The following is a 26,822-nucleotide window of genomic DNA, read 5'->3' on the forward strand; positions in this document are numbered from 1 at the left end:
GATGCAGCCGTAGCTCACATTTGGAGCTCTGTGAAATGGATCTTATAATTGTAAGAGCTCTGTGGTCACACTATTCATGCACTAAAACACGCAGACTCATGCCAGATAGGAAATGGACGCTCTTACTGAATATTGCATCATGCTCCCTGTTCTAACATATCCCTTCCTCCTAAACAGCTGAGAATGCTGCTCTGTGTGGGGGAATACTGAACGTTCTACCCATAGAATGTTTGTGTTCTGCCTTAGAATGTTTGTGTTCTGCCATAGAATGTTTGTGTTCTGCTAGTGAGGAACCAGCTACACTAACAGGGCTCCATTTCCCCATGCATTGCAATGCAGAGCGTAGCAGGAATGCAGAGCAATCTGAACTGCTGTAAACTGCTGTGCTGTGTGATGCAATGTGTTTTGAAGTCAGTAAAGGGGAGGAATGGCTAAAAAAGTTGGTTGGAACTGGTCTAGGAACAGCATTCAGACTAAGCCAGTGATTAGTTGCACGTCCTAAAGGGGGGAAGGCCTTGTCATCATGTGAGCAATGGGTGCTCTCTATCCTGTCAGCACAAAGCTCTGCCTCTGCCATCATGTGAGAGCAGAGCACGCCTCCACTGAGAGGATGCTATAAAAGGCTCTGAAACTGCGTGCAGCGCCAGCCCTCTCATGTAAACAGCTGTAGGTGTCTCAGAGGCTGAGAGCAGTGTTCACTGCAGAGCCCTTCAGGTAAGTAGCCAGAGGATGGTCGGCGCCTGAGTGATATATTGGCCCCAGGTCCATAGGAGATCTTTTGTTTTTGCTGCTGTGAGTCTTTGTGATGAGATTGGGCTGCAAAGCTTGCAATCTACAGGAGTGTGGACTGATCTTTTGTAGTATGTTCTTGTCAAGAACAATGTAGGGTTATATCCTGGATGCATTGGAATCTAGATCATTTTATTTGAGAGAATTTAATCATGTTTTGATACAGTTAGCTGTGAGTGCAGCAATATAGATTCTGGTATTAAAATAAACATTAATCTGAAATAAAGTTTATTATTTGAAATTAATATAGTTCTAATTCGTTTTGTGTGATTTATTAGAATCAAAACTCTGCGCCGTGAATTAATGCTTGCATAATTTATTTATTTTTTATTCTGATTTTTCTCGATGCATTCATTTGCACATAATGTCTAAAAATACAGTTCATGATTTTTCTTTTGTGTGTAAAATAATGTACAAGGTCCCTTAAAACTACCCTCTACGTAATCTGTGTACATAGATATCTATTCTACAATTTGAACTTTGTTTAGAAGGATAATGCATGTTTGCTTGTTACATTTTAATGTATTGAGATTTTGAACTTGAAGGGTTAGAGGTGCCTTATTGTATTCAGTAATGACTGCAACAGATAGGCTTATGACCCCAAGGATTAGATGTGCAATCAATTTTGGGCAGCCTTGACGCTTTGGGATGTCTGTTATGTGTCTTGTTCAGAGACTTTGTCTGTTCTATTCTATTCCTTTGCTAATGCAGTATATGAGGTCATTGTAGTGTGGCTGTTGTTGATGGCTTGTTCTGTTTATCTTGCCTTCAAATCAGAAATCTTAAATTGGGTGTCATGGAAGAGGGGGTGTGTGTTTTCGAAGCTGGTTTATGAATATGCATAAAAAAACAGCTAGATACTTCCTCAATTTGTTTTTATACAGCAATCTCCTGTTCTACTGCAAATCAAATACAACATGGTTTACTTCCTACATGACATCTGATCAAGGAATGTTTTTTTCCTGTACAGTTATTTATTTTTTTATCACTCGATAACCGAAAGCTGTTAGACTGGTGGAAAATTTGTATTTGAACAGTCCCATAGCTTCTAGAAATCGTATTGAATGTTATCGTATTTTGCAATCTAGTCCAAGCATGGGTATGAGGCCTACCTGAGCTTTCTGGGTATGACTTGCTGAACGTGAACTAGTTATGGGACAGCCTGGTTGATCAGTATGTTTGTTAACATTATGGAATATTAAGCAACACCTCAAAATTAAGGACAAGGTTTATCTTTTTCCTTCCCCCCCCCCCCCCTTTTAGTTTTTTTTGTAATTTTTAATAAATTGTCAGGCAGATGCCTTTAATAAAATGTAAGGGTTTTCAAGTAGTTAAAATAAAGAAAATGTGAACGTCCTTTTAATGTATATTACTTTTGCTACTGTTCGTAATACTCTCACAATTGCTTATAAATGGAATATAAATCATTGTAGTTGCTCTGGTGCCAGGCCTCCGAGACAAGCTTTGAGACAAATGGATGATTAGTTAGCCACAGAAGGTCCAGAGTCAAAGTATAATATCTCTGCGCATGTCACAAAATGTGCTGTAATCCATTTCCTATATTTTTGGGGAGATTTTGTAACTATTCAAAGTGGTAGGTGTGGAAAAAATTACAAAAGACTATAATTCCATATTATTATTATTATATTGCGTTTAAATATTTCCCAACGACCTGTTGGGAACAGTAATGATATTTATAGTTGGGGAAAAATTTGAAAGAGAAAACAATGCCCCACGTTAATCATCATCTTATTATGTAGACGTTTGACGCCCTTATAAATGATTTATTCAAAGGACTGTTAAGTCTTAAACACTGTACTGATAAAACAAGGCATTTGTGTGGGTTCCACACCTTGGATTTATCTGGGACAGGCAATAGTACATACAATGTCAACAACACTTAATGTGCACGCATTCCTCAGTACTTGGCAATATCTTCTAACTGATAGCTTACGTATCTGAGCTCTGTGTGTTTTTTTTTTTGATGTTGGTGATTGTTGTGTACATTGGAGTGCTATTGTGAATTTGTGAACAAAATTTGTTTGAGATCTGAGTTTTTTTTTTTTTTTTTTTGTACAACCCCTTGGTTGGAATCGTAGTACATTTCCCAACTACCCAACAGTTGCAATGTAGTTGATTTACTTAAACTATCTGCTCCATGTGCTCTTAAACTCCAAATGTGAAATGTTTCACTCAACCCCATAGACTTTGCTGGGGTCTTTAATTTAAAATACAGGGCGGAAAAATACCGGTATATTGTTTTGCGAAATATTACTTGAAAGGGCAATAAGTCCCTTAATGTTTGATTTTAATGTGACTCTTTGTAAATCATGTTTGTTGTGGAATTATAAGGTTTGTTCTAAAATATTTTTGTAATGGTGCTCAAATCTCTGTTTTCGTCTCTTTGTGAAAAAAATGACCCCATTTGAGTGTTAACTACTCCTTTTGTAGTGCTCAGATGTTTCTGTGGTTAATATTTAGAGACCTGGTATTGTTGGGCATTGCTGAAGTAAACATATATTTAATTTGATGCCCCATCAAAGTTGTGAGGTTCACAATTATTTTATTTTACTTTAGCATTGTCTTACTTTGATGTACGTGAGAAATGATGGTGTTAGTACTAGTTTATAAGTTGTTGTTATATTTATTTTGTGGTTATTGTTTGTAACATATTTAAATTGTGATGTATTTATTTTTTTGATTTTGTTATGGTGTGGAATATTTGTTCCAAAATATTGAACATGCAGCATTTTATTGGTTTAAATGCTTACAGTGGCGAGTGTAGAAGAAAAATCAACTCTTTATTTTCTTATTAACTCGATGTACACATGGAGAACATAAGAAACATAAAATTTAAGATTTTGAAATTTTCCACTTTAATTTTCCAGTCCCTCCCCCATGTCGTCTCAGTTTTCCAACTGTAACGCGGTTTCTTGGAATGAAAGGGGAGGCGTCGTTTTCCCAGTTATACAGTCGTATAACCATTGCAGTGCCAAAAAAAAAAAAAAATAGCTGACTTGCTAATTAATGTTTTGAGGACTGTAAAAGTGAAGCACAGTAGGGGTTTGCTCTGGGCCCTCATCACAATTAACTATAGCCCACAGGTTTTTGCTTTTCTTCTAAAAAAAATGTTTCTGGACGAGGAGAATGTGTTGAATTTTACAAACTAGGAAAAGAGATCTAAGCCTGGACATTATTATTATTTATAAGGCGCCAACAAGTTCCGTAGCGCTGTACAATGTTTAATAGCTAAATAAAGTTTGTTCTACTGAGTTGATGTAAAATGTTGAACTCATGCACATTTTCTTTCACACAGGGTTTCTTTCCAGCAATCTGGGATCTCGGCTCTCCCAAATTATTTTATTCTTCACTCATCTCCCCTAAATTTACAGTCATCCATTTTTGACATTCGCCCCATCTTTTTGCATTTTTTTTTTTGCATTTTGGGATTACACTTTCTAATTTTTTTGGTCAACATGGTACAGAAGAAAAGTCTAGAGATGAAAGGATTTCACCGTTCCTTTAAGGTGAGGAGTTATTTTACCACTTTCAACTTGATTTGCTTTTCGTAAAATTCCTCATTGTTTTTTTAGGGATAAAATTTACCCATAGAAAATGCGCAGCCTGTTTTGATAGACTAATGTAAAATAAATGTAGCGATATATCTATATTATATTAAACTGTGTTTGCAGTGTCTATACATCTATGTCCGTAGTAAATTAGTAGCTTTGAATGGGACTATTGACTGCATCAAACCAGTTGTCTCTGCTATTTGTCACTAATTGCACTGGTCACAAATGGTAAATTGTAGGATGGAATGGCTATGGGGGGTGGTGCTGCTATTCATTTGGGCTAAGGATACTTTTACACAGTGTTAAATGGGTGTACTGCTCTCTATGGGGTCATTTTGTATTTTTTTTTTATTTTTATTTACATTTTTTTTTTGTCTTTAGTGGGCTTGCTACTTTGCAAAAAGTTTTGTTGCCTTCCTTCAATACCCATATAATTTTACATTTGCTTCTTCATGAACAAGGAAAACAGCTATAAAACTGAAAGGGGGAATGTCACACTAATAATATACGTTCTTAGTTTTTTTATTATTATTTATATATTGTTATTGGTGTAGCAAAAAGATGTAAATTTGCTTTAAAAATAGGTCAATGTAAAAAGTAGACTATATTTACCTTCGATATCTTATAAGCATGTTAAAATATGCAACTCCAGCAAAAAATGCCCTTTCTGTGTTGAATCTTAAACAAAATACAAAACAGCAGGCAAACAGAACCAAGGCCCACCGGTGTCACCCCCAATTTATTATGACGAGCGTATCAACGCAAAGTTTGAGAAAAGAGGGATGTTTATCAATGCGAAATGCCTATGTATTGATGCAAATGCAGTAATACAGGGGTTAAATCCTGTAACTGGAATCGGTGGCTTTGCAGTCCCTAGCACAAGATGGGTTAACTATATGATTCTGTGGATTTGAAATGTGTGAAGCATTTCTGCAAGGGAGCTAACCACCAACATCCAATGACGTCCAGCGCCCTCTGGGGCAGTATAAAATCCCCGCCTTCAAAATCCCCTTTTGTTCCTGATCTGTGTGTATTTTATGTCTGCATTAGATCACGCCTTCCCTGTGACTTCCATCCGAGACACCCTCCCACACTTTAAAATAAGACTTGTTGCCAGGCAGATCATACGTAGGGGGGCGGCGCTGTACACAGAGGATGGTCCTATTCCGAAGCATATTTTCATTAACCCCAAATGCTGCCACAATGCACTGAATAATCTAGAAACATTACTTGTATTTTTCAAGGATTTATCTCCGATGAGATGTGCACAATTTTGTTTTTAAAATTCCTTGTTGAAATATTACATTGTCATGTCAAACCCTGTTCTATAACCGTATAACCGAACGTACAAAAAATATTTTTTTAATTTTAATTTCTGTTGAAAGGTTTCGTGCAAAGTCACAATTATTTATTTCCGATTCCATGCTAAATCTCTAACTAATAAAACGACACAAATCAAAATCTGCAGTACATCAATAAATATTTTGCTTAAAGTGTAGCTTCCACTTTAATATATATATAGTCCTTTTAAATTCTTAGGGGGAACACACCTAAACATGATTTGTTGACAAAATGTAATTCTAAGCCTTCGTGCTCTGCCGTAATAGGCATTTCAACGTCCTGTGTTTGCTTTCTGTACAAATAAATAGTAGATGGTTTGTATGTTCAAACTGTGCATTTTAAAACATTTTGTTTATCTTTCAACTTCAGGGTCAAAACCCTTTTGAGATGGTGGATTATGGGATGGGATCCAGAAACATGGCGACTGTATTTAATTTCGACTGCTCCACACGCCCTGGTAAATAACATTGCATTTTAAACTATTGTAAGTTGTTAGAATTTCAAGTCTGCAACATCGAGCACCTTCCATTGTAGCATTGCTCTACGAGTGTTAGACGCAGTTATCAAGACAACTTCCTGACCTCCCCCTCCATCCCCCCCAATCCCCCACCGAGTTTCACTGTACAGAGAACACAACCCTACAACATTTGTTTCTATATGTCCCCACAATGGCTTCCTTTGTTACTAAGCCATGTAGGAATGTAACCGTATAGTGCCACAATTGAGAATTAGTTTTGAGTAGTCCCTACAAGCATCGTCTGCATTAAATAACCCACTAAAGTGTGTGTATAATATTGTGGTGATTTTGTTTTTCCTTGTCTCTGTGCAATGTTTGTGTCGATTGCCCATACTAAATGAATGTGATTTATCATAGAATGTCTTCTATTAGCATGATTTTGATAGTGCCAGGCCACTAATAGCTAAATAATGGAATAATGTCTGTATTAGATACAGCTAGTATTGGACTGGAAAGTTCTGTTTACTATAATAATGATCAAACAGTGTCATGGCCACCGCGCACTGCTTATGTAGGGTACCGTAAGCAAAAAACATTTAAATGGACAGTGTCTTGAAATGTGGAATCATGCGGGAAAATGAACATTGAACATTCTGGTTTTGTGTCTTTTTTTTTTTTTCGATTGCATCAGATATGCCATCGAGTTCCCCGATCGACATTCCTGATGCCAAGAAAAGAACAAAGAAAAAAAAGCGATGCAGGGCAACAGACAGTTTCTCTGGACGATTTGAAGGTGAGAATTTGTTTTTCACGTCCTTAAGCGTCTGCACTGCATACATGGGGATTTTCAAATCGGACACCAGTGTTCTAGCAAGTCAGGTATTAAAGCTGTGACTTATACTTACATTTGCTATAGTCAAAGCTTGAGTTAAAGGAACACTATGGAACACTCAGAAATACAAACATGTATTCCTGACACTATAGTGGTAAATATCACTAATAAAATGCCCTGGCCCCCTCGCCTGCCTTTAAAAAGGCGTTTTTTTTTTTAACTTGCCTTGAATCCCATGCCGCGCGGTTTTTTTTTTCACCGCGTCTTGCCCCGCCTTTGTGGTTGAGATTATCAAACTTGACTATGTCAGCCAATCCAATACTTCCCCATAGGAAAGCGTTGGGAGGCTATTGCGCACTTGTGAACATGGCAGTAGAGGTTAAGTTGAAAAAAGAATACGCACTTACCTCCATTGCATGTCAGTGTTTTATGTGACTTTGATGCCTAAGGGTATGTTTTGGCATCTATAAAAAAAGTGTTATGAGCACTTGGGCATTCCTTTAGCAGTGCCACTCATTGGCATACAGTGCCTGGCAGTGCATGAACCCTAAAAACAACACTAGTGATTATAATGTATATTAATGTTTTTCAAAAATAAACCGCACAGCCAATTAACGTCTTACTAATGACAGTTTGACTTTTAGGTATAAAGTAGCATTCTCCGAGAATCCCCAAACAGGAAAGTTGAAAGAATGCAGATCTTATTCCCAGGCTTCCCCCCATTTAGCATGCCTTAAAGCGGCGCTGTCACCGTCTGGAGACTTTGACGAATTTGCGAAGACTCCCAAAGGTGACATTGCCACTGGTGGTCCGGTGGCTGGTGCGGGGCAGGTAGAGGTCAGATTTACTTACCTGAATCTTTCCCTTGCATCTTCCTCCAACCGGTCCTCTTCAGCTCCTGGCTCTTCAGGGCCAGTAGCCAATATCACTGCTGTAGTCTTGCGCTTGCCTGGGATTACAGTATTGAGGTCTATGGAGGAGACCGAGGGATCCACCTAGACAGAGCCTATTCCCTGCACTGGTGTCACGGCTGTTGGGATTGACACTGTAGCTCTGCCCAAATGTCTAAGAAATATACAAAGATCCAGTGAAATTCCAACACCGTCAAAATGAGTGTTTCATAGAGATTCTGTTATTATGAAATACTACTTTTTCAGGGTTGGGTGACAGTCTGTCCAATATTTGAAGTGGCTGCACAATTCTACTTTTTGGTAATGAGGATACTTTGTGTTCTGTACAGATATGTACCAACTGCAGGATGAAGTTCTTGGTGAAGGTGCTTATGCCAGAGTCCAGAGCTGCATTAACCTAATTACCAACAAGGAATATGCAGTAAAGGTGAGCTGCTGTTTGCTTTGTTATTAGACGGCTCCTCCCTTCCTTTTTAAAAAACAAAATTCCTTTGTTTACATATGAAATGGTCATTTAATCACTTGAAACAATGACCAGGAAATCCTGGTCTGCGTAGCCTGATTTCTATTTTGAATCTGCGGATATTGAATACCAGTAATGAGTGTGCTCCACTGGTTTTGGCTTGGGTTCAGAATAAAGAGCCTTGTGCTGTCTTTACCTCTGCTGACATCATGCTAAATACACGCATGGTACCTTATTTAGATGCTGACTCGAGAGGCAAGCTTGACTGAGTGATCATATGTAAAAAAAAGCTTAGTACAGCTGTCAAATTGTATCCAGGAGACCGTACCCTGTGTGTGGACTCTGATTAAACTTGCAACTCATTCACTCACTACAACTCCCTAAAGAGTACTTGAAAAACTGGATTGTAGATTACTACATTTTATTACTTTTTTTTTTTTGTGATTTACAAGGATAATTTTAATTTGTAAAAATGTAAAGGAACACTATAGGGTCAGAAAGACAAACCTGTATTCCTGACCCTATATTGTTCAAAACTCCATCTAGTCCCACCTTGCCTCCCTAAATATAGTAAAATCTTACTTGTATGCAAGTCTGCAGCTGCTGCCTCTGCCCCTTATCTGTCTGCTTGGCTGACATCATCAGAAGTGCTTTTCTGGGCCAATCACAATACTTTCCCATAGGATTGGCCGAGGCTGTCAAGGAGGCCGATCAGGGGCAGAGCCAGCACAAGTCAAACACCGCCCTGGCCAATCAGCATCTCCTCATAGAGATGAACTAAATCAACGCATCTCTATGAGGAAAGTTTAGTGTCTCCGTGCAGAGGATGGAGACACTGAAAGGCAGTGATGCACAGTGTGTAGAACTGCCCAGAAGGCACCTCTAGTAGCCATAGAAGGAGTGGCCAATGGAGGTATCTCTAGGCTGTAATGTAAACACTGCATTTTCTCTGAAAAGACAGTGTTTACATCAAAAAGCCTGAAGGTAATGATTCTACTCACCAGAACAAATTCAATAAGCTGTAGTTGTTCTGGTGACTTTAGTGTCCCTTTAATGTTGATTAGATGGCATACCTCACCCCTTTTCAGTTAAATTAGCTTTTGGAATTCAATTCTGAAGTGAGGGTTTTCCATTAAATAGACTGATGTAGACAGCCTTGTGTTCTGGAATTCTGCATTCCCCCTTTATGTTCCCCATCTGTTATAACAATGGGCAGACTGCAGGATGCAAGTCTATTAACCAGATCACTGCTTTCAGCTATAGTCAAACATTTGCCATCATTTCATTCTGCTGCAGGGTGCCGAGCATAGCTCTCTAGGGCTAAAATCCAGAAGTAAAGACACACATTATGGAGAAATGTAATTTTATATTGATGTTAAGTAAGGATATATTTTTTTTAATTCTACTGAATAACTATGACATAAAATGTGTCCTTGCAGAGGTGAACTCTTGTTGGCTTTTTCATGGTGGCAAAATCTCATCTTTTGGCTTCTGATTTAAACTGGGGGTGGGGGGGTGGGGACATCACCAGTGCCTAGCAGAAGCTTGTATATCACAATCCTTTACTGCCAAGAGTGACGTGATATATTCAGTTTAAGGTTACACATTAACATTTTGGATATTTATTTTAAGATTTGAATCTGTTTCAGATAATTGAGAAGAGGCCTGGTCACAGCCGAAATAGAGTGTTTAGGGAAGTGGAGATGCTGTACCAATGTCAAGGGCACAGGTGAGTACACAGATTTATAATTGCAATCGCTATAATGTTGGAGGCTGCTTTAATGAGAGCGATGTAATAAAAAAAATATATATCTTATTCCAGACTCTGTACATCAAAGTACATATCACGCAAACAAAGTAATTTTAAACACGGAGTAAGTTATCGCTATATAAATACCATAATAATAATATAGCTGTTAACCTCCTAGCTTTTAGTAAAAACAAATATATGACCATATATAATGGTCTTCACCATATAAAGTTTTACTTTTTTAATTAATACCTAAGTATGGTAAAATCTAACAATCCTTACAGATCAGGCATAATTCCTCAAATCATCATCATCAAACTTTGTTGTAGTTCAAAATGACCACGGGGGTTTGAGTTGAATAGCTGGATTTCCAAAAGTGTGCTATTTATGACTGCAGGCGAACATTCTTATTTATGTCCATCTAACCATTCGCAAAACGATCAAATATATCCCTCTATCGTATGTTCTACTGATAATTCCTATGTTGTAAGTTGTTCTGTTCTCATCTTCATTTCTTATTTTTTGTTTTCTTGTCATTCCTGTAGCAATGTCCTTGAACTCATTGAATTCTTTGAAGAAGAGGAGAGATTCTACTTGGTGTTTGAGAAGATGTGTGGTGGTAAGTTGTGTTTTTATTTGTTTTATGTTGGTGTCCCATCTGTTTTTGAATGTACATCTCTCTAGATTAGATTATGGATTTGGCTCTCAGACTGTATAATGGCTTGGTTTACTCTCAGACCACCATAACCCTATGCTTGTTGCCCACAGGTTCCATATTGAACCACATTCACCGACGTAGGCATTTCAACGAGCGAGAGGCTAGTTTTGTGGTTCGAGATATTGCTGGAGCGCTTGATTATTTGCACAACAAAGGTAGGTTTTTGATTTATTGAAAATATTTTCTTTAGTCTGTATGTTTCAGAAATCAAGGTTAAATGTTCTGCTTGGGCTGACTAGAGACCATTTCTAAAAAAAATTATTTTTTATTTTTTTCTCTTTTCAGGTATAGCACACAGAGACTTGAAACCTGAAAACATTCTTTGTGAAAGTCCACACCAAGTGAGTCAATGTCTGTGTTTGTAAATTAAGGTTGCGTGTATATGAGCATCCTCTCTGAGACAGATTCTCGTGTCACCTGGCATGTCTGCTATTTTATTTTAATGTTATTTTTCCCCACTGTGTTCCTATTGGTGGAGTTTGTGTCATTTGATTCTGTGGCTGTTATTGTGTTAGTCCTGGCTATGCAGTCTCTAGTAATTAGTCATTAGAGATGAAGGATGTAGGATCATTAAATGACTGTTCACTAGAACATGACATTTTTTTTTTTTTTTTTGGTATTTTTATTTGACTCCCAACAATAAGGAATCTAAGTGCATAAACAAAAGTCAGATTTATACAAAAAGGAGTATTCCCACACATTTAACAATAGTGCTTGTACAGGCCAGAGTTGTGTTTTGCGTGCCAGTTATATAAGGAGGGAGTGTATTTATTGATTGATAATGAACCACATGCTATCACGGTAATTTTATTTTCATCTACATTAGTGTTACAATTTAAACTGTATCTGTTACTTTACTTCTTGTATGCTTGTTCTGATGTGATATTCTAAAGATAATTAAACATCAGTAAACTATGTTCAGCAATTCAGTAAGCACCAGATTTGCATTAACAGACAGACGAGCCTCATTTGCCAACCCTGTCCTACTTTGATGTTTTTTTAGGTATCTCCAGTAAAGATCTGTGATTTTGATCTTGGAAGTGGGATCAAACTAAACAGTGATTGCTCCCCAATATCCACTCCAGAACTGCTCACCCCGGTAAGAGTCGACTGTGTTTATTCAAGGGACAGTGGGAAACTGATGCATACTCAAAATGAACTTCTCTTTAAAAACACACACTTGTGATATTTGAGGATGCCACTTTAAAGAGGAGTTTTTGTATGTGCCCATCCTGTATGTATTCAATCCACCAAACATTCTATTTAAAGGGAAACTATATTGCCAGGAAAACAAACTCCTTTGCCTGGCACTATAGCTTCCCCCTCAAAGCCCCCCCCCCCCTCCATTTCCCCCTGTGGTGCAGAAGGGGTTAATAACCCCATATGTCACTAACCCAGGCCCGCCCACACGCTCCTCCCCCGCCAATGTCAGTCGATGGGGGAGATCTGATACTCATGCGCAGTAGTTCTTCCAATATAGATATAGTAAATATGTTGCTTGTGGGGTTCCAAATCCATTTGCTGTTTTGGGATTTAGTGAATGCTGGGTCTACTTTGCATTTGCTACAAGTTAAAACTGGGACAGGGACCTTCTTGTGAAAAGCTAACTTTGACCGTGAATTTTTACATTTTGCTTTGCTTTTGTGGCCTACAATTTACTTTCGCCTTCTCAATTCTCTCGGCTTCCCAGATGACTCTGCATGACAATTATTCATTTTTCGTGCATGCATATTCTCTGCCCTGGATAAAAGTCCTTTCGTTAAAAAAAAAAAAAAAAATGTATATCTTAAAGGTACATTCCGGGCATCAATACTACTTTAATGCATGCGATAGGTTTTGGCCTAATTAATAAGCTATATTTTTTAAAAAAAAATTTGCATGCTCAAATCTTTATAGTTTTTGCATAAAATAAATAAATGTTTTGCAGAATGCTGCACTAGAAGTCTGTCTCTTTAGCCTTGCCCCCTCACTCCAAAAAAACCTTCCTTATCTTAGGTATTCACACAGCTCAGCCACTGACAGTATTAAATTATTTAAATAACAAAACAGCATGCATTAGAAAGAGAGGACACCCAGGGAGTCCTGTACTAGGGATATCACTACTTGTTTGCAGTTTCTCTGACTGCCTGCAGCCAGGTTGTGTATTAAAATCGTCTCACTCTGTGCTGTTTGGGCTAACACTGTATGTGTACATTTGATAAGGAAGACTTTCTGGCATGAGGGGGCGTGGCTGAGGAGGCAGGCTATTGTGCAGAATTTTGCAAAACCTTTATTTATTTTGTGCAAAGACTAGAGATTTGAGCATGCAAAAAAATACCGCATATTAATGAGGCCAGAATCTATCAAATGCATTAAAGTTGTATTGGTGCCCGGAGTATCCCTTTAAAACTAAATGTAATGGTTACTTTATTGCAGAAACATGTAGTGCATTTACCTGTATTAAAAATAGCCTTGCTCCTGCATTTGTAAGGCTTCATATGGTCCTTCAGTACAGCAGTATAAGCCCAATCTGTCTTCTGATGACATAAATCGCTGTTGTTTTCAAGCGTGGAGGAGATTTTGTGTTTAGAACTGAATGTCACTCTTGAGTCTTGCCAGATGTATCTTGTTTAGTGTTTTGCTTTCACACCCCACTGCCTTTTTTGTCTTGCATTCAACCCACATTCTAAACCTCTCGTTATCTATACCCCCAAAGGAATAGTTGTACAATATGCCAAAGGCTTGCACAACCACTACCCTATCCATTGCCAATTCCCAGAAAGCAAACGGTCCCCTGGCATATGCCCAGAGGTGGATTTTCCAGACGACGGTGGTGTTGTAAACCTCAGCATCTAAAAATGACCCTGCAGGCTTAGTCTTAACCCTTTCTTTCCAACAAAACTTTTCTCAAAATGAAAATGAAGAGAAAACAAAGTCTAATTCTACTAAATGGAGAAAATCCCATGTCCCAGTGCTTTGCTATTTTTATGACATATTGTTTCACACTGCCTGTGTGTAACTGCAGTAGGGGAGGTATCCTTGTAAACAACGTGTTTTGCACATTGCATGCATGTTAATAATAATCTGTTCTGTTCCTGCAGTGCGGCTCTGCGGAATACATGGCACCAGAGGTGGTGGAGGCATTTAACGAAGAGGCGTCCATATATGATAAACGCTGTGATTTGTGGAGTCTGGGTGTCATCTTGTACATTATGTTGAGCGGATACCCGCCATTTGTTGGACATTGTGGGAGCGATTGCGGCTGGGACAGGGGTGAAGCCTGCCCTGCATGTCAGGTATTTATTTTGACGTCCTAATATTTTTCAAACTACTCCAATCAGACATTGCGTCTTCCCTCTTTGTCACTACTGGCTGGCCACCTCTTAATTTTATTTATATATATATATATATTTTTTTTTTTATTTTTTTTTTTTTATTAACACTTTACATGCTTTTTGCAAATGCTGCATATCTGACTTGTATGTTCTCTTGCTCTTCCATCCCCAGAATATGCTCTTTGTCAGTATCCAGGAAGGAAAGTATGAGTTTCCAGAAAAAGATTGGGCTCACATCTCTTCTGGAGCCAAAGATCTCATCTCCAAACTGCTGCTTCGGGATGCTAAGAAGAGACTGAGTGCTGCTCAGGTGTTACAGCATCCATGGGTGCAGGGGGTAAGTTTCTATAAAACAATTGCTGCTATACAATAGTGCTAAATCCTAACTTATTTCTAAATGTGCTGGAGACTGAAATAAAGTTGTGTTTTGTTTTGTTTTGGGGGGAGGAGGAACAGATGTCTGACAAATTGTAATTTGTGGTGTTTTTTTATCTTTTTCTACAGTGTGCACCTAATAATACACTCCCCACTCCGATTATCCTACAAAGGTAAGCAATAGTCCTGTCTGCTCGAAATACTACTAATCCCTGAAAGAGCAGAAAGTAGGTTTATATGCTCACGCACTTTAGTCCGAGCTAACTCATAGTCTGTGTTGAATGATGAATGAGTAAATTGTCCGCTGCATTAGTGAACCGTGTTTAGTGGAGAAGCAGTTCAGAACCTTGAAACTAGTCACAGCTACTAATACGCTTTGTAGAATGTTGTGTGGATTTATGTAATGTGTATTAAAAATCTGTTTTTTTTTTTTTTCTTTGTTTTTTTTTAACTTTATAAAGGAACAGTAGTGCCAAAGACCTGACGTCATTTGCAGCTGAAGCCATCGCAATGAACCGTCAGTTGATGGAGCGAGAGGAGGAAGAGAATGGAGTAGACTCTTCCAAAACCTCATGTCCCATCGTAGTCAAAGCTACCTCTTGCTCCATGCAACTCTCCCCTCCTTCCGAATCCAAACTGGCCAAGAGGAGACAACAGGGAAGCAAAGGAGGTGTCTCTCCTCCCAGCTTGTCATCCCTTCTTATTGCCACGGACTAAGCTACATCCTTCCCACTTTATTCTCACCATGGTCTTGCATGTGAGTTTGTGACGGGTTACAAGTGGCAGCCTACAGGGGAGGCCCCTATTTTTATACTCGTTCTTACTCTGTTGTAGGGTTTCAGCAACCAGTTTGTTGAGATGTTCCTATCAAATCAGCGTTTACCTGAGTGATCGAGACTTGTGCGTTCAAAACTTTCAGAGGTGCAGTTACTTCTAGTTAAAAATGATTTACTACCACGACCCCACCAGCACATTATAGTCTTTCATTTTTTGAAATGATATATATGCATGTGTGTAATATACATACAGTCCTGCAATTTGTCTGCAATGCATTGCAATCATATATAATATATATCATTTTTTTGAAATATATATTTTGGTCAGAAATCCTTTTTAATAACAAAAAAATCTTAGCCCTTTGATCATTTATTTTTATTTTTGTGTGGGGCTGAAACAATCCTATTTTTTTTTTATTTTTTTTAATGTATTAAAGTATAAATGCTCTGGATTAGACATTTGAGTTCCAGAGTGGGGTAAGTACTCCACTCTCGAACTCTGTGGGGGGAAGTGCTGCACCTCTTTTAAAGTTTAACGTCCAAAGCAGTGGGATAAAATGACCTCTCTCCAGATTTGTAAGGGTGACTGATTGCATTTTGCCACTCATCTTGGAGCTTTGTTCTATAATTTGTAAATAACACCCCGGAAGGGCTGCTTTCTACCCTGGTCATTTTACAATCATCGTGAGTCACCAGGTTGACTAAATGGCCTCCACCTGTATGATGAAGCACCAATGTGAGTGTGTGTGCGTGTGTGTGTGTGTGTGTGTGTGTAGCATAAAGTTAGGAAACCCAACTCATTTTACAGTTTGGATAATGTCACTGTTATTCAGGTCTCCCTGGTAATTTTCAGAAATGCATCCCATTAATACAACTCCCAAGTATTCGGATAGAATAGGCTAATCAATATTGAACAAACAAACAAAAAACACAATCTTGTATACTTGCTGCGCAACAGAAATTGGGTAAACACAAATACTTTGTCAGTAATTGGGTCATGGTCTTCAGCAATTATACATGGAGTCCTGTAGAATATCAGTGCTATCCAGACAATCCTAACTTTATCCTGAGTTGGAACTTTTATTTAAGTATATAAATACATACACAAATAGAGATCTGTATGTTTCTACATATGTACGTGTATACATTTTCATAGATAGCCCAGCAACAAGACTGGTTTTCAATTGGCTGGTTTCCAATTACCCATAATTTGCTGGAGTATGAATACTTTTTTTTTTTTTTTAAATCTAAATGATCTCGAAAACAGCTTTAGAAACCTTTAAAAAGAAAAATTATTATATATTCCACCAAAGGATATATATTTTGTTTTGTTTTTTTCCTCTTTTAGCAAACTGTGAAACATGCTTCTCCTTTAGCACTTGGATTTTTGGATCATTGGAAGGGGAAAATTTGCCAGAGTTGTAGCATTGAAATTCTATTTTATTTCTACTTATTGTGGAAATATGGAAGGATCCTGCATAATTTAAGAAATTTGAGTTTTGCAGAATCCATACTGAAACTGCCTCGATCGAGGTGATTGTGTATAGTGGGGTAGTTCAGGATACTGACTGGTAAGCGTCCCGTGTTACCTTTATCTCCTGAACTTTAAGTGTTAGAGTAGTGCGCAGTTTGTTTGACCTTGATCGGTGCAATCCATGAATAAATTCTATCAAGGGTATTTGAGTTGATAACGCACAAGCTGATTGATTGGTGATGTTACAGTTAACCTTCTCTGTGGCCGATGATGTGCACACCACTTTGCTTTACACTATGGTCTACAGCAAGAGTGGGCAAAAGATTAAATCCCCAATTTTGAAACTACAACTTCATGATGCCTTGTTGAGCGCAATGCTGTTGGGGAATCGTTCTTTCTGTCTATATGTGGTGTACACAGCCCTTGCAGGCAGGGCTAACTTAGCACACCAAATGGAATAAGTGGTTACAATCAAGGTGGCTCGGGATGATGTGTGGTGGTCCACGCTAGTGTCCTATTAAATAAAGCCAAAAAAGAATTTGGTAGGGGTATTTAGGGCAAATGCACTCCTTTTTACATTCTTCTTTGTGGATGTTTATTCTCCAGGAATGGTACATGAACGCTTTGTTTTAATGTAGGAATTTTCTGGTGGTTGGTGGGAAGAGCTGGCCGTTCAATCTGAAGAGATTGAAGCTGTAGTAGAAAGAGAACTAATGTGACGAAATCTTGTGTTGGACTGAACAGCCTCTCAGTTGATCATTAGTTTTCCCACCCCTACAACTCGCCAAGATCATGATCAGAGGACCCGTGGAGTCCCATGCAAATAGCATTGCCTATAAAATCCTTACCGTGCTCCTTGAGGTCGGTAGAGACGTAGCCGTGGGAAATGTGGAGGTGCTTGTCTGTCAAAATATAAATTTTGTTCCATCTACTCCATGTGTCCAAAGCACAATTTGGTGGTGCTATTTAAAAGAGTATTGATAGTGAATTCACTGGAACACTTTTAACCAAGTAAGAGCCAAGTGCATGCAGTGTATTGGACTCTTAAGTTTTAGCACCTTTACTCAGGGCCTAAAACTCAGGGGATTAGTGAATATTCCCTTTCCAGTCTGGGCACATCTAAGAACTCCAGTGTCACCTAAAGTCTCATGATTCCTCTGAGACTCGAGGTGAAACACTTCTTTTAGCTGAAGCCACTTCCCAACGAGTTGCGTTCTGTCTGGACGACACGGCCAACTTTTTTGGGAAGCTGGCCTCACTTTCCTTTAGGACTGCAGCGCGCAATATGTTTGTAAACCTTGCCTAGGCGTGGGCAAGTACTATTTTACAAGAAGAACATTTCTAGGGCACTGATGGAGTAATGATCAGAAAAATTGCTATGTTTTATTCTGGTGGTTTTTGTAATCTTAGTGTCTTTAGGCCCTGAATTGTTCATATTTTGCCTTTAAAAGTATATACCTGTTATTCTAAACAATTGGTATTTTTTAAGAAAATTGAAGTACAAGAACCTGTAGTGGGGGCGTAAAAGAAACATCTATATAAATATATCTGTTCACACACAGGGCCGGCCTTAGGACTGCAGGCCAAAACATGGTTTGTGCACAATGTCTGATTGGGTGCAATGACCATATGTATCAAAGATCCAGTGTCATATGTCGGTGTTTATGCATGAGTACATGTTGGTATTTGTGTGCTTGTGCAATGTAAACATCAAACTCTACACATTTATGAATGTGATCTACAATCTCAATGATCGTGAACAAAGCTTATGGGTTTTGGGAATTGTAGTTCAAACACAGTTCAAATATGTAATCTGCAGGTGCATGTGATGTGCAATTCCCTTGATGTTTATAGTGGAAACTGTACATCACACGTAGTTTTATATTTTTTGATTGTGTCTTTCTACCAAGGTTGGGGATCCTTTCCTAATAGTTCTAATAGTTAGGATAGCCTTATGCCTATCCCACGCATGCTTAAACTCCTTCACTGTGTTAACCTCTACAGCTGGAAGGCTATCCCATGCATCCACTACACTCTCATTAAAGTAATACTTCCTGATATTATTTTTAAACTTTTGCCCCTCTAATTTAAGACTGTCGTCTTGCTGTGGTAGTTTTTTTTCTTCTTTTAAATATAGTCTCCTCCTTTACTGTGATTCTTTTTTTATGTATTTAACCCCTTAAGGACCAAACTTCTGGAATAAAAGGGAATCATGACATGTCACACATGTCATGTGTCCTTAAGGGGTTAAATGTTTCTATCATATCCTCCCTGTCTAGTCTTTCTCTCAGTCCTCGTGGTTTGTTTCTCCCTCGAACCCTTCTACATTCCTGTTTTTGTTGTGTGGCCATGCTATCGGTGCTGCGTGAGTCCCTCTCGTGTCGCCTCAAAACTTAAATTCCACGCAACTGACCGCTAATGACATAATCTCAAATCTGCATGCCTGTATCACCGTGAAGCGATCCGTCACGCAGGGTTTACGTTTTGAGGCCGCATTACGTGTGAATGAATGGATGGAAGCATATTTGTTTGTGGCGTTTTCTGACTATCTGGGCCCCCTCTCTGTGTACGCACAGGACACTCATGCCTAAGGCCGGCCCTGTATATACAGAAATATTAGGATAAACTGTTCTACAATGAAACCGCAGAAATATATAGAAGCAACTGTTTTTTTTTGTTTTGTTTTTTTATTATTTTTGCTCAAGCATATCTGCTTTCAGTAAATTTAGATGGTATCTGATACGCCGTAGGCTGTCCTCAAGTAAGTAGTTTTAAGTAGGTTAGAAAATAAGCAGGCTATTAAAAAATATTAATATTCTGCATTGAGAGGCCAACAGGCTCTTTATGGTCATAAGCTATGTTAATGTGCATTGCCAAGAAATTGTGTTACCACTTTGGCACACATAGGATTTTGGGTAATGCCGTATGAATGCGCACAAACCTACGTAGAGTGTTCAATAGGTTTACATAATGGGGTAAAGACCCAACATACGACTGATGCCTTGATATTTGTATGAGGGGATGGCAGTGACGGGCTGGGAAAAGAACGTGTCTTTGTTGCATAAAAGTCAGAAACACACAAGGCTTTAATCATTCAGGTTTAATCACTTGTACTTGGCTTGAGGAAAAATAAATGGTGTATATTCTCCTCAGCCATTAAATTCCATCTAAACTTGGACAATTATATTATATCTAAAGTACAAGTAGGATCCCAGGGAAAGTTTCACACCATTTAATTCCAGTATTACCTCTTAACTGTGGGACAGGACTGGGAGACTCCAGGCACAATAACCACTACAAAAATCTGTAGGGGATATGGTGTTTAGTGTGCCTTTGTAAGACCTCTTCCGGAGAACTGACTAAAGACTAAAATGTACTTCCAAATTTCAAAATTATATGACTGGAAGAGCCTTTATAAATGACCCCTTTGAAAAGCTCAAGATTGTTTACCAATTGGTCCTTTTTTGGTAGCAAATTTGTTACTGACCTGAATTTTGAGCTATATTGATTTAAAAAATAAATAAAATGAAGACGTTATCTGAAAAGAGCAGGGTTTTTTTTCTGTTCCATTAAACAGACTGCAAAGAAATACATAAATCTGTATTTTATCACACAATATTGCTTACAAGAATATCCATTCCAAGTCTTTAGTCCAGGCAAACCTAACCTTAATTAAATACACTAAAAATGCATTTTAATGTCCGTATCGTACTTAATACGACACATCTGCTTAACTGCCTCGCTGTGTTACAGTGACGAGGGTGTTAATGAATTGCTGTCCCTTAAACCTAAATGTCCCTCTATTAGTGAGACTATATTCTAAAGCTGCGTTTTTAAGCCATGTCCATCTGACAGATTTATGCAATGTTATGAATTTTGAAGGTCTACATTCGACCATGTCTACAACATGCACATTTTATGGAATTTTTTTTTTTTTTTTGGTTATGTCAGCCTGTTGGTCCGTAAGGAATTTTTCGTGATTTTTATGGAATTAATTGAAACTTTGTTTTGGGTTTTTTTTTTGTTTTGTTTTTTTTTTTAGTACTTCTAAAGAAAAGCTCACTTAAGAAGTTTGGTTATCACCAAGAGGCCGAAATCGTTAAGGGCAGTGACATTAACGTTGGTTACAAAGCAATAAGGGTTTACTAAATCCATTTAACAGCTGGTTCCCTTTCCTGTCTAATAACCCTCCAGGGTGATCTTCGTTTGGTGCAAGTGTTCTGTATTACGCAGCCTGACTGTGTCGGCCCTGTAACCCTCTTAAGGACACCGCTTCGGAAGTAAAGAGCCAGCATGACGGAAACGTTCCGTCATGTGTCCTTAAGGGGATAAGTTACCAGATACAAACAAATAAAGTGCCTTAGTGCAGATAATGTACTGCCAAGTGATCAGAAGAGAAAGTTAATGGAACATTAGCTTGGAAATACTTTTTCTAATGCCATCATTGGAGTTTGAAAGACGCAGCCTTGCATAAATGTTACATCTATTGGTTTTATGCATTTCTATATAGGTGTGCGGCTTTTCTGATTGTGCTCGTACAGACCAAGCAGTTGGCTGTATTAGGGTTTCCAGTCTTCGCCTGAATTTGCATGTTGGTTTCATCATTTGCATGTGTCTGTGCAGACATACATTTGGAAGCCAAACATTCCATTATTTGTCCTGGCGGGTGATGCTGGATAATTTCACCAAATTTTACCATTCACCCCCATCTTGCTTTGCTTCCCAGAGTCGTCTTCATTCCCAGCTGAAGATATGTGTGCAGGAGGTATATACTTTTGCGATTCTGGGTGTCGTACTTGCTATATCTTTATTTGATTACGAATTATTTAGATTTTTTTTTATTTTTTTTATATCTGAAAGCAAGAAAACATTGTCTTATATTAAGAACACTTGAATCTGCTGATTGCAGAGACCTTTCTGTACAAATGTTAAGGTCAGGGGAAATTTATTTTGCAGGGGGTTGAACTATATGGGGATTTCAGGGATCTTAGAGTTTTTTTTTTTTTTTTTTTTTTTTTTTGTTCTGATGACCCCAAGAAGGCTCCAGTAAGTGTTGGAGACCTAACAGGGCTCCTTTTATAAAAGCTTGCTTTAGGAGCTTGGTTTAAATTCCCCCCTTGTCCTAGATATTCATAGGGTGTGGGGAAGTTGTTTTAATTTCGTAAGGATTTTTTTTTTTATTTTTACTTTGCGCACTTCAAGTAGGGATTTACCGCTGCAAGTATTAGTGATCATTGAGGAAATGGAAATGTTAAACTATTTTTCTATCCTTGGGACTATGTTGAGAAAAGCTTTTCTAGTGCTGGTCCATTTTCTTCCAGTTGTGAGAGGTGCACCGAATGAACCAATACTAGGGCAAACATGCATCGGGACTGCACTCGAAAATGCTCCAATTGTCAATATCCGACCACGAAAGATACCTGTATCAGAAAGTGGTAGGGCAAGGGACTATGTATGTGTTTTTCTCTAACACCATATGCCACACCAAAGAGGTACAAATTAAAAAAACTTTCTCACTAGTGGAACTGGGGAGGAGGGGAATTTAGTTTTTTTTTTTTTGGGGGGGGGGGGACAGGGGGGTTATTTTTAAATCATTGAGTCTTTTAAAGAAGAGAATTGGTATCGATCTTTTCACATGTGACTTTAAATGATTAAAATATTTTTTTTATTTTTTTTTAAATAATTTCTGAACCTTTTGGCTTAGATCAAGGGTAGTAACTATATTATCAGTTTACTGTCCCACCATGTATTAAAATAGATTTTTGGAACAGGGTGATGGAAAAGGCTTGTTCTGTCCATTCCATACATTAACCTGTTATTGCAGTACCTACAGGACCGGTGCACAAAAATAAGCTTTGAAACCAGACAGGGTTTTTTTTTTTTTTTTATTTAAGTGCTTGTTAACTGAACGACAGCTGGTTAAATGGGCTCCGTTAAGTTTCCTTGTTTTAGCACTTGCCCTGCTTTGCAGATTATTTACTTGTTTTTGTTTTTTAATAACTTTGTTGAAATAGTGTCCTACCTGCAGCTTGTAAATCTGAAATGTATAAACTTTCTCAAAGGAAAATGCAGGTCAGCTCTAGAATAAAAAAAAGAAAAGAAAAATGATCGTCATTTGTTTAAAAAAAAAAAAAAAAAAACTTCAATTTGTTTCAATTTTTTTTTTTTTTTTTTTCCGTTAAGCCAATGAAGTTTTCTGTCTAGCCGTAATAAGGTTATTTTATCAGATATGCTTTTTTTTGGGGCAGTGAAAAGCTGCTAAATGATCCTGGTTATCAAATTGTATTTTTTATGTCAATCTAAGAAATAAAATAGAGAACAGAGTGCAGAAATTCCACATTGTCTCTAAAAGAGCTGTCCAATATGAATTGCGTACAAATCTTGAAACTGTGAATTTGCCATCCATTAGGCTTCTCAGAAAATGTTTAAAAAAAAAAAAAACAAATGAAAAAATATAAAATGGCTTTTTTTTTTTTTTTCTTTTCTTTGAAGCTGCCAAAGTTTTATACTCAATATTATTTTGTAATGCACTGTGGAAAGTAGTCTCTGTAAAGAGAAAATGTTGGGAGAAGGATTTTTCTTTTTTTATTTTGGCTTCTTGGGGAGGGGGGTGGGAGGGAGGGAGGTGGGAGGGAGGGAGGTCTGGGATGAATATAAAAAAAAAATAATAATAAAGAAAAAAATCTGGAAAAAAAATAAGCACTTTACTGTATTTTAACAGGCATTTCTGATGCAGCTAAAAGGAGACTTTGTCTGATCTCCTGATTCCATCAGATATTTTTTGTATTCTGTTTTTTGTAAAAATTTAATAAAATGTGAAAAAAAAGTGACTTGCGTTTTCTTGCTTTATATAATGTCTACTTGAATGACCATTTAACTTTAGTTGGAAAGTTTAAATATATTACAACAAATATTTTGCACCATATATTACAGTGCAGCAATTTTTAAAAATGACAAAACGGTCCCCGTCTGCATGCATAATTTTACAGAGTTTGTTGATTTCATAGACATAAGGATTCAACAAGAAAAAAAGAAGGGCGATACAGCGCCAACTCGAAAGGCAGCAGAATAGGATCTGTTACTTGGATACCCGAATAACCCAAGAGGAACAAGGAAAAATTAATTTTACAATACAAAAACAAAAACAGACTGCGCCAAATAAATACTAGGTAATCATATATAGATATAAATGTACAATATTATATATAAAATTATTGCGATATAACTATTAAAGTGTCCCAGCAACAAAAAAAATAAAGCATTTTTTTGAGATGAGAACCGTTTGAAGATTTTTTTTCTTTTACTGCAGATGATGAATACTGTTGTTGGTGTCTCATATAAAATAAAACACAGAATAAACCACCAATAGTGTAGGCCAGTATATACACAATGTCTTGGGTAAAAGTAAGATAAAATACACTCACAATGTAGACGGCATATGAAGGAATAAAACAAGATATAGTGCTCACAGTTTGAAACAATAGTACTTTATAAAAAAATATATAGAACCTACTCACGAGCAACTTTTATCAGCTTGGGTGGTATGATCCCCACCAAGGATATATGTAGGTAGATGTAGAGGTTTACAATAACCAATGTGTGAGCGCTAAAATCCCATGCAGAAAATATGGCAGCGTTCACAAATACAATGCACAAGAGATTGTGAAAAGCAAAACAAAAGTTACCAAAAAGAACGCGCTAAAATAATCTGTAAATATAAAGAAACAAATAATGGTGCAGACCATCTGGTAATAATAGTATGGGGAAAAGGTGTTATATGTAATAAACTCACATGTCCCAGAGCCCTATCACCCCTGGCTCTGGGTTTGAAATGCTCCTTGGGAGAGGGGATATTCCCACACTGCAGGATAGTCAGGAGGATATGTCCACTGATAATTCCGTTGTGCTGTATGTAAAAGGAAAGAAGGGCAGGACCTCCAATTGAATAGTATCACAATTCGTTTTATTGTATAAAAAAGGTTAAAAACCCTTACTTTGGATGTGGTGGGTACAAACTCGCAGAGTCACCCACATAAAAGCATAAAACACATGTATTCGAAAAAACGCTTCCTGGTTATGGTCCGGTCACGTGATCGCTTCCGGGTCCGCCCTCCAATGACGTCCGTGTGACGCGTTTCGCCCGCCTCCACAGGCTTCTTCCGACAACGTCATGGGGTTTCAGTCTTCCTTTTAAGTCCATAGTGCCGCCCTTCTCTCGCCTCATTGGTCGGGGGGCGTGGTTTCACACGATCTTTTTCAATCATTCAATTGCACACTAATAAACTTCATAGACTTAACCCCTTCCAGCACCCACACTAAAATGGTTATATTCAGTGTCACATAAGAAATGGAATCATCTAAGTGATGTTAATCCCAATTATTTCTAATGTATATATAGACCTTATCTAAATTATTCTACATAATGATTTATCAAAGAGACATCTTCTTACTTCATTAAATTATATTTTTAAGTATACACAATGGATATTATACGAGGGTAATTGATAAAAATTCTATACAAACAATACAACAGAGATCAATTCTAGACAGCAGGAAAAACCTTAACTTTTCCCATATCCCTTAAGATAGACAGTGCAGATATATTATGCTCATTTCTAAAGTATACAGTTCTTATACTAAATACAGGCTGACATTATTGCAGAGTACCTGCTGATTGAAAAAGGGGGGGGGAGAGGTTGGAAAAAACAGCCATTATAATTTATTTACAAAAAATGACATTACAATTTATTTACAAGAAATGACAAATTTCAAATTCTCCATTTAAACCCCTAGGGAACAACGATTTCAATTTAAACACCCACCTCATTTCTTGTTTCGACAATTTATTGTCTAGATTTTCACCCCTCCAATTTCTACCAACTCTCTCTATCCCAATAAATTGTAATTTGGTAACATCTCCCTGATGTTTGTGAATAAAATGGGAGGATAGGGGGTGCTCCTTAAAACCTCTTTTTATGTTACGCACATGCTCCTCGATACGAGTGTGCACTTGCCGGGTAGTTTTGCCGACATAGTGCATATTGCACGGGCATGTGAGGACATAAATACAGTTTGTGGTGTGACAAGTTATCAGTTGTTTCACACTATATACTTGTTGTGTATTGCCCCCTATTAGTTCTTTTTTGACACACTTAGTGGCTCCCGTGGTTCTGCACGCCAAGCAGTATCCGCATTGGAAAAAACCCACATCTTTATTGAGGAAGTTCTTATTTAAATTTTCTTGTCTAAAGCTGCTCTTTACCAGATGGTTCTTGATACTCGGTACTCCCCTGTAGATGATCCTTGGTTTTTTCGAGATTATCTTGTCTAACAGGGGGTCCTCTTTTAAGACAAACCAATATTTATTGATTATATTTTTTAAATCCTTATTCTTCCCTGAATAATCAAAAATTAGGGAAACTTCATTCTTGTTACTATTCTTTTTATTTTCAATCTTTTTACTTGATTTGTCTAGTAGCTTTTTCCTATCTATTTTCCCCACTTCCTTATGTGCCTTGTCCAATAGAGTCCTAGGGTAGTTTTTAGCCGTGAACTGTTCTACTAACTTGTCAATCTGACTCTCGCAAGTTTCTCCACTTGTGCAGTTTCTTTTTAACCTTAACATCTGCCCTTTGGGGATGTTGTCCAGCCACGAGCCATAATGGCAGCTGTCATAAAAAATGAAACTATTAACGTCCACCTTCTTGAAGAAGGTTTCAGTACATATTTGGTTGTGGGAAATAAAAATTCGTAAATCCAAGAAATTAACCTGACTATCACTATGGTCCATAGTGAGTTGAATCCCCCATGAATTGGAGTTTAAATGTGTCAAAAAGGCTGTAAGCTCTTCTGCAGAGCCCCTCCAGATCCAGAACAGATCGTCGATGTAACGGCGATAGGTGACCAGGTTCTGCACCCAGCCATGACCACCATATATAAAGGATTCCTCCCAATATGACATAAAAAGGTTTGCATAGCTGGGTGCGAACCTAGTCCCCATCGCCGTCCCAAGGATCTGTAGGTAGAAAGAGTCCAGGAAATAAAAATAGT

The 26,822-nt window shown here is 37.9% G+C and overlaps 1 protein-coding gene and 1 pseudogene across 2 annotated transcripts; both read left to right on the plus strand.

Moving 5' to 3' along the window:
• Positions 1-649: 649 nt before the first annotated feature.
• Positions 650-23,903, plus strand: MKNK2 (MAPK interacting serine/threonine kinase 2). 2 transcript variants are annotated; one of them, XM_063455886.1, is made up of 15 exons: positions 650-714; positions 4,106-4,316; positions 6,072-6,159; positions 6,851-6,952; positions 8,232-8,329; positions 10,015-10,094; positions 10,661-10,734; positions 10,884-10,988; positions 11,119-11,174; positions 11,837-11,932; positions 13,914-14,108; positions 14,320-14,484; positions 14,652-14,695; positions 14,984-15,279; positions 23,780-23,903. In XM_063455886.1, exons 2-14 carry the CDS (start codon positions 4,266-4,268, stop codon positions 15,237-15,239), a joined length of 1,410 nt encoding a protein of 469 aa, XP_063311956.1. In that variant the 5' UTR covers positions 650-714; positions 4,106-4,265; the 3' UTR covers positions 15,240-15,279; positions 23,780-23,903. The 2 variants fall into 2 exon arrangements, with proteins under 2 accessions (XP_063311956.1, XP_063311955.1); XM_063455885.1 differs by lacking the exon at positions 23,780-23,903 and having other exon boundaries at positions 14,984-15,629.
• LOC134613157 (U2 spliceosomal RNA) lies at positions 22,452-22,621 on the plus strand (annotated as a pseudogene).
• Positions 23,904-26,822: the final 2,919 nt, after the last annotated feature.

This window comes from Pelobates fuscus, chromosome 5, assembly GCF_036172605.1.
Source record: "Pelobates fuscus isolate aPelFus1 chromosome 5, aPelFus1.pri, whole genome shotgun sequence".
NCBI classification, from domain to species: domain Eukaryota; kingdom Metazoa; phylum Chordata; class Amphibia; order Anura; family Pelobatidae; genus Pelobates; species Pelobates fuscus.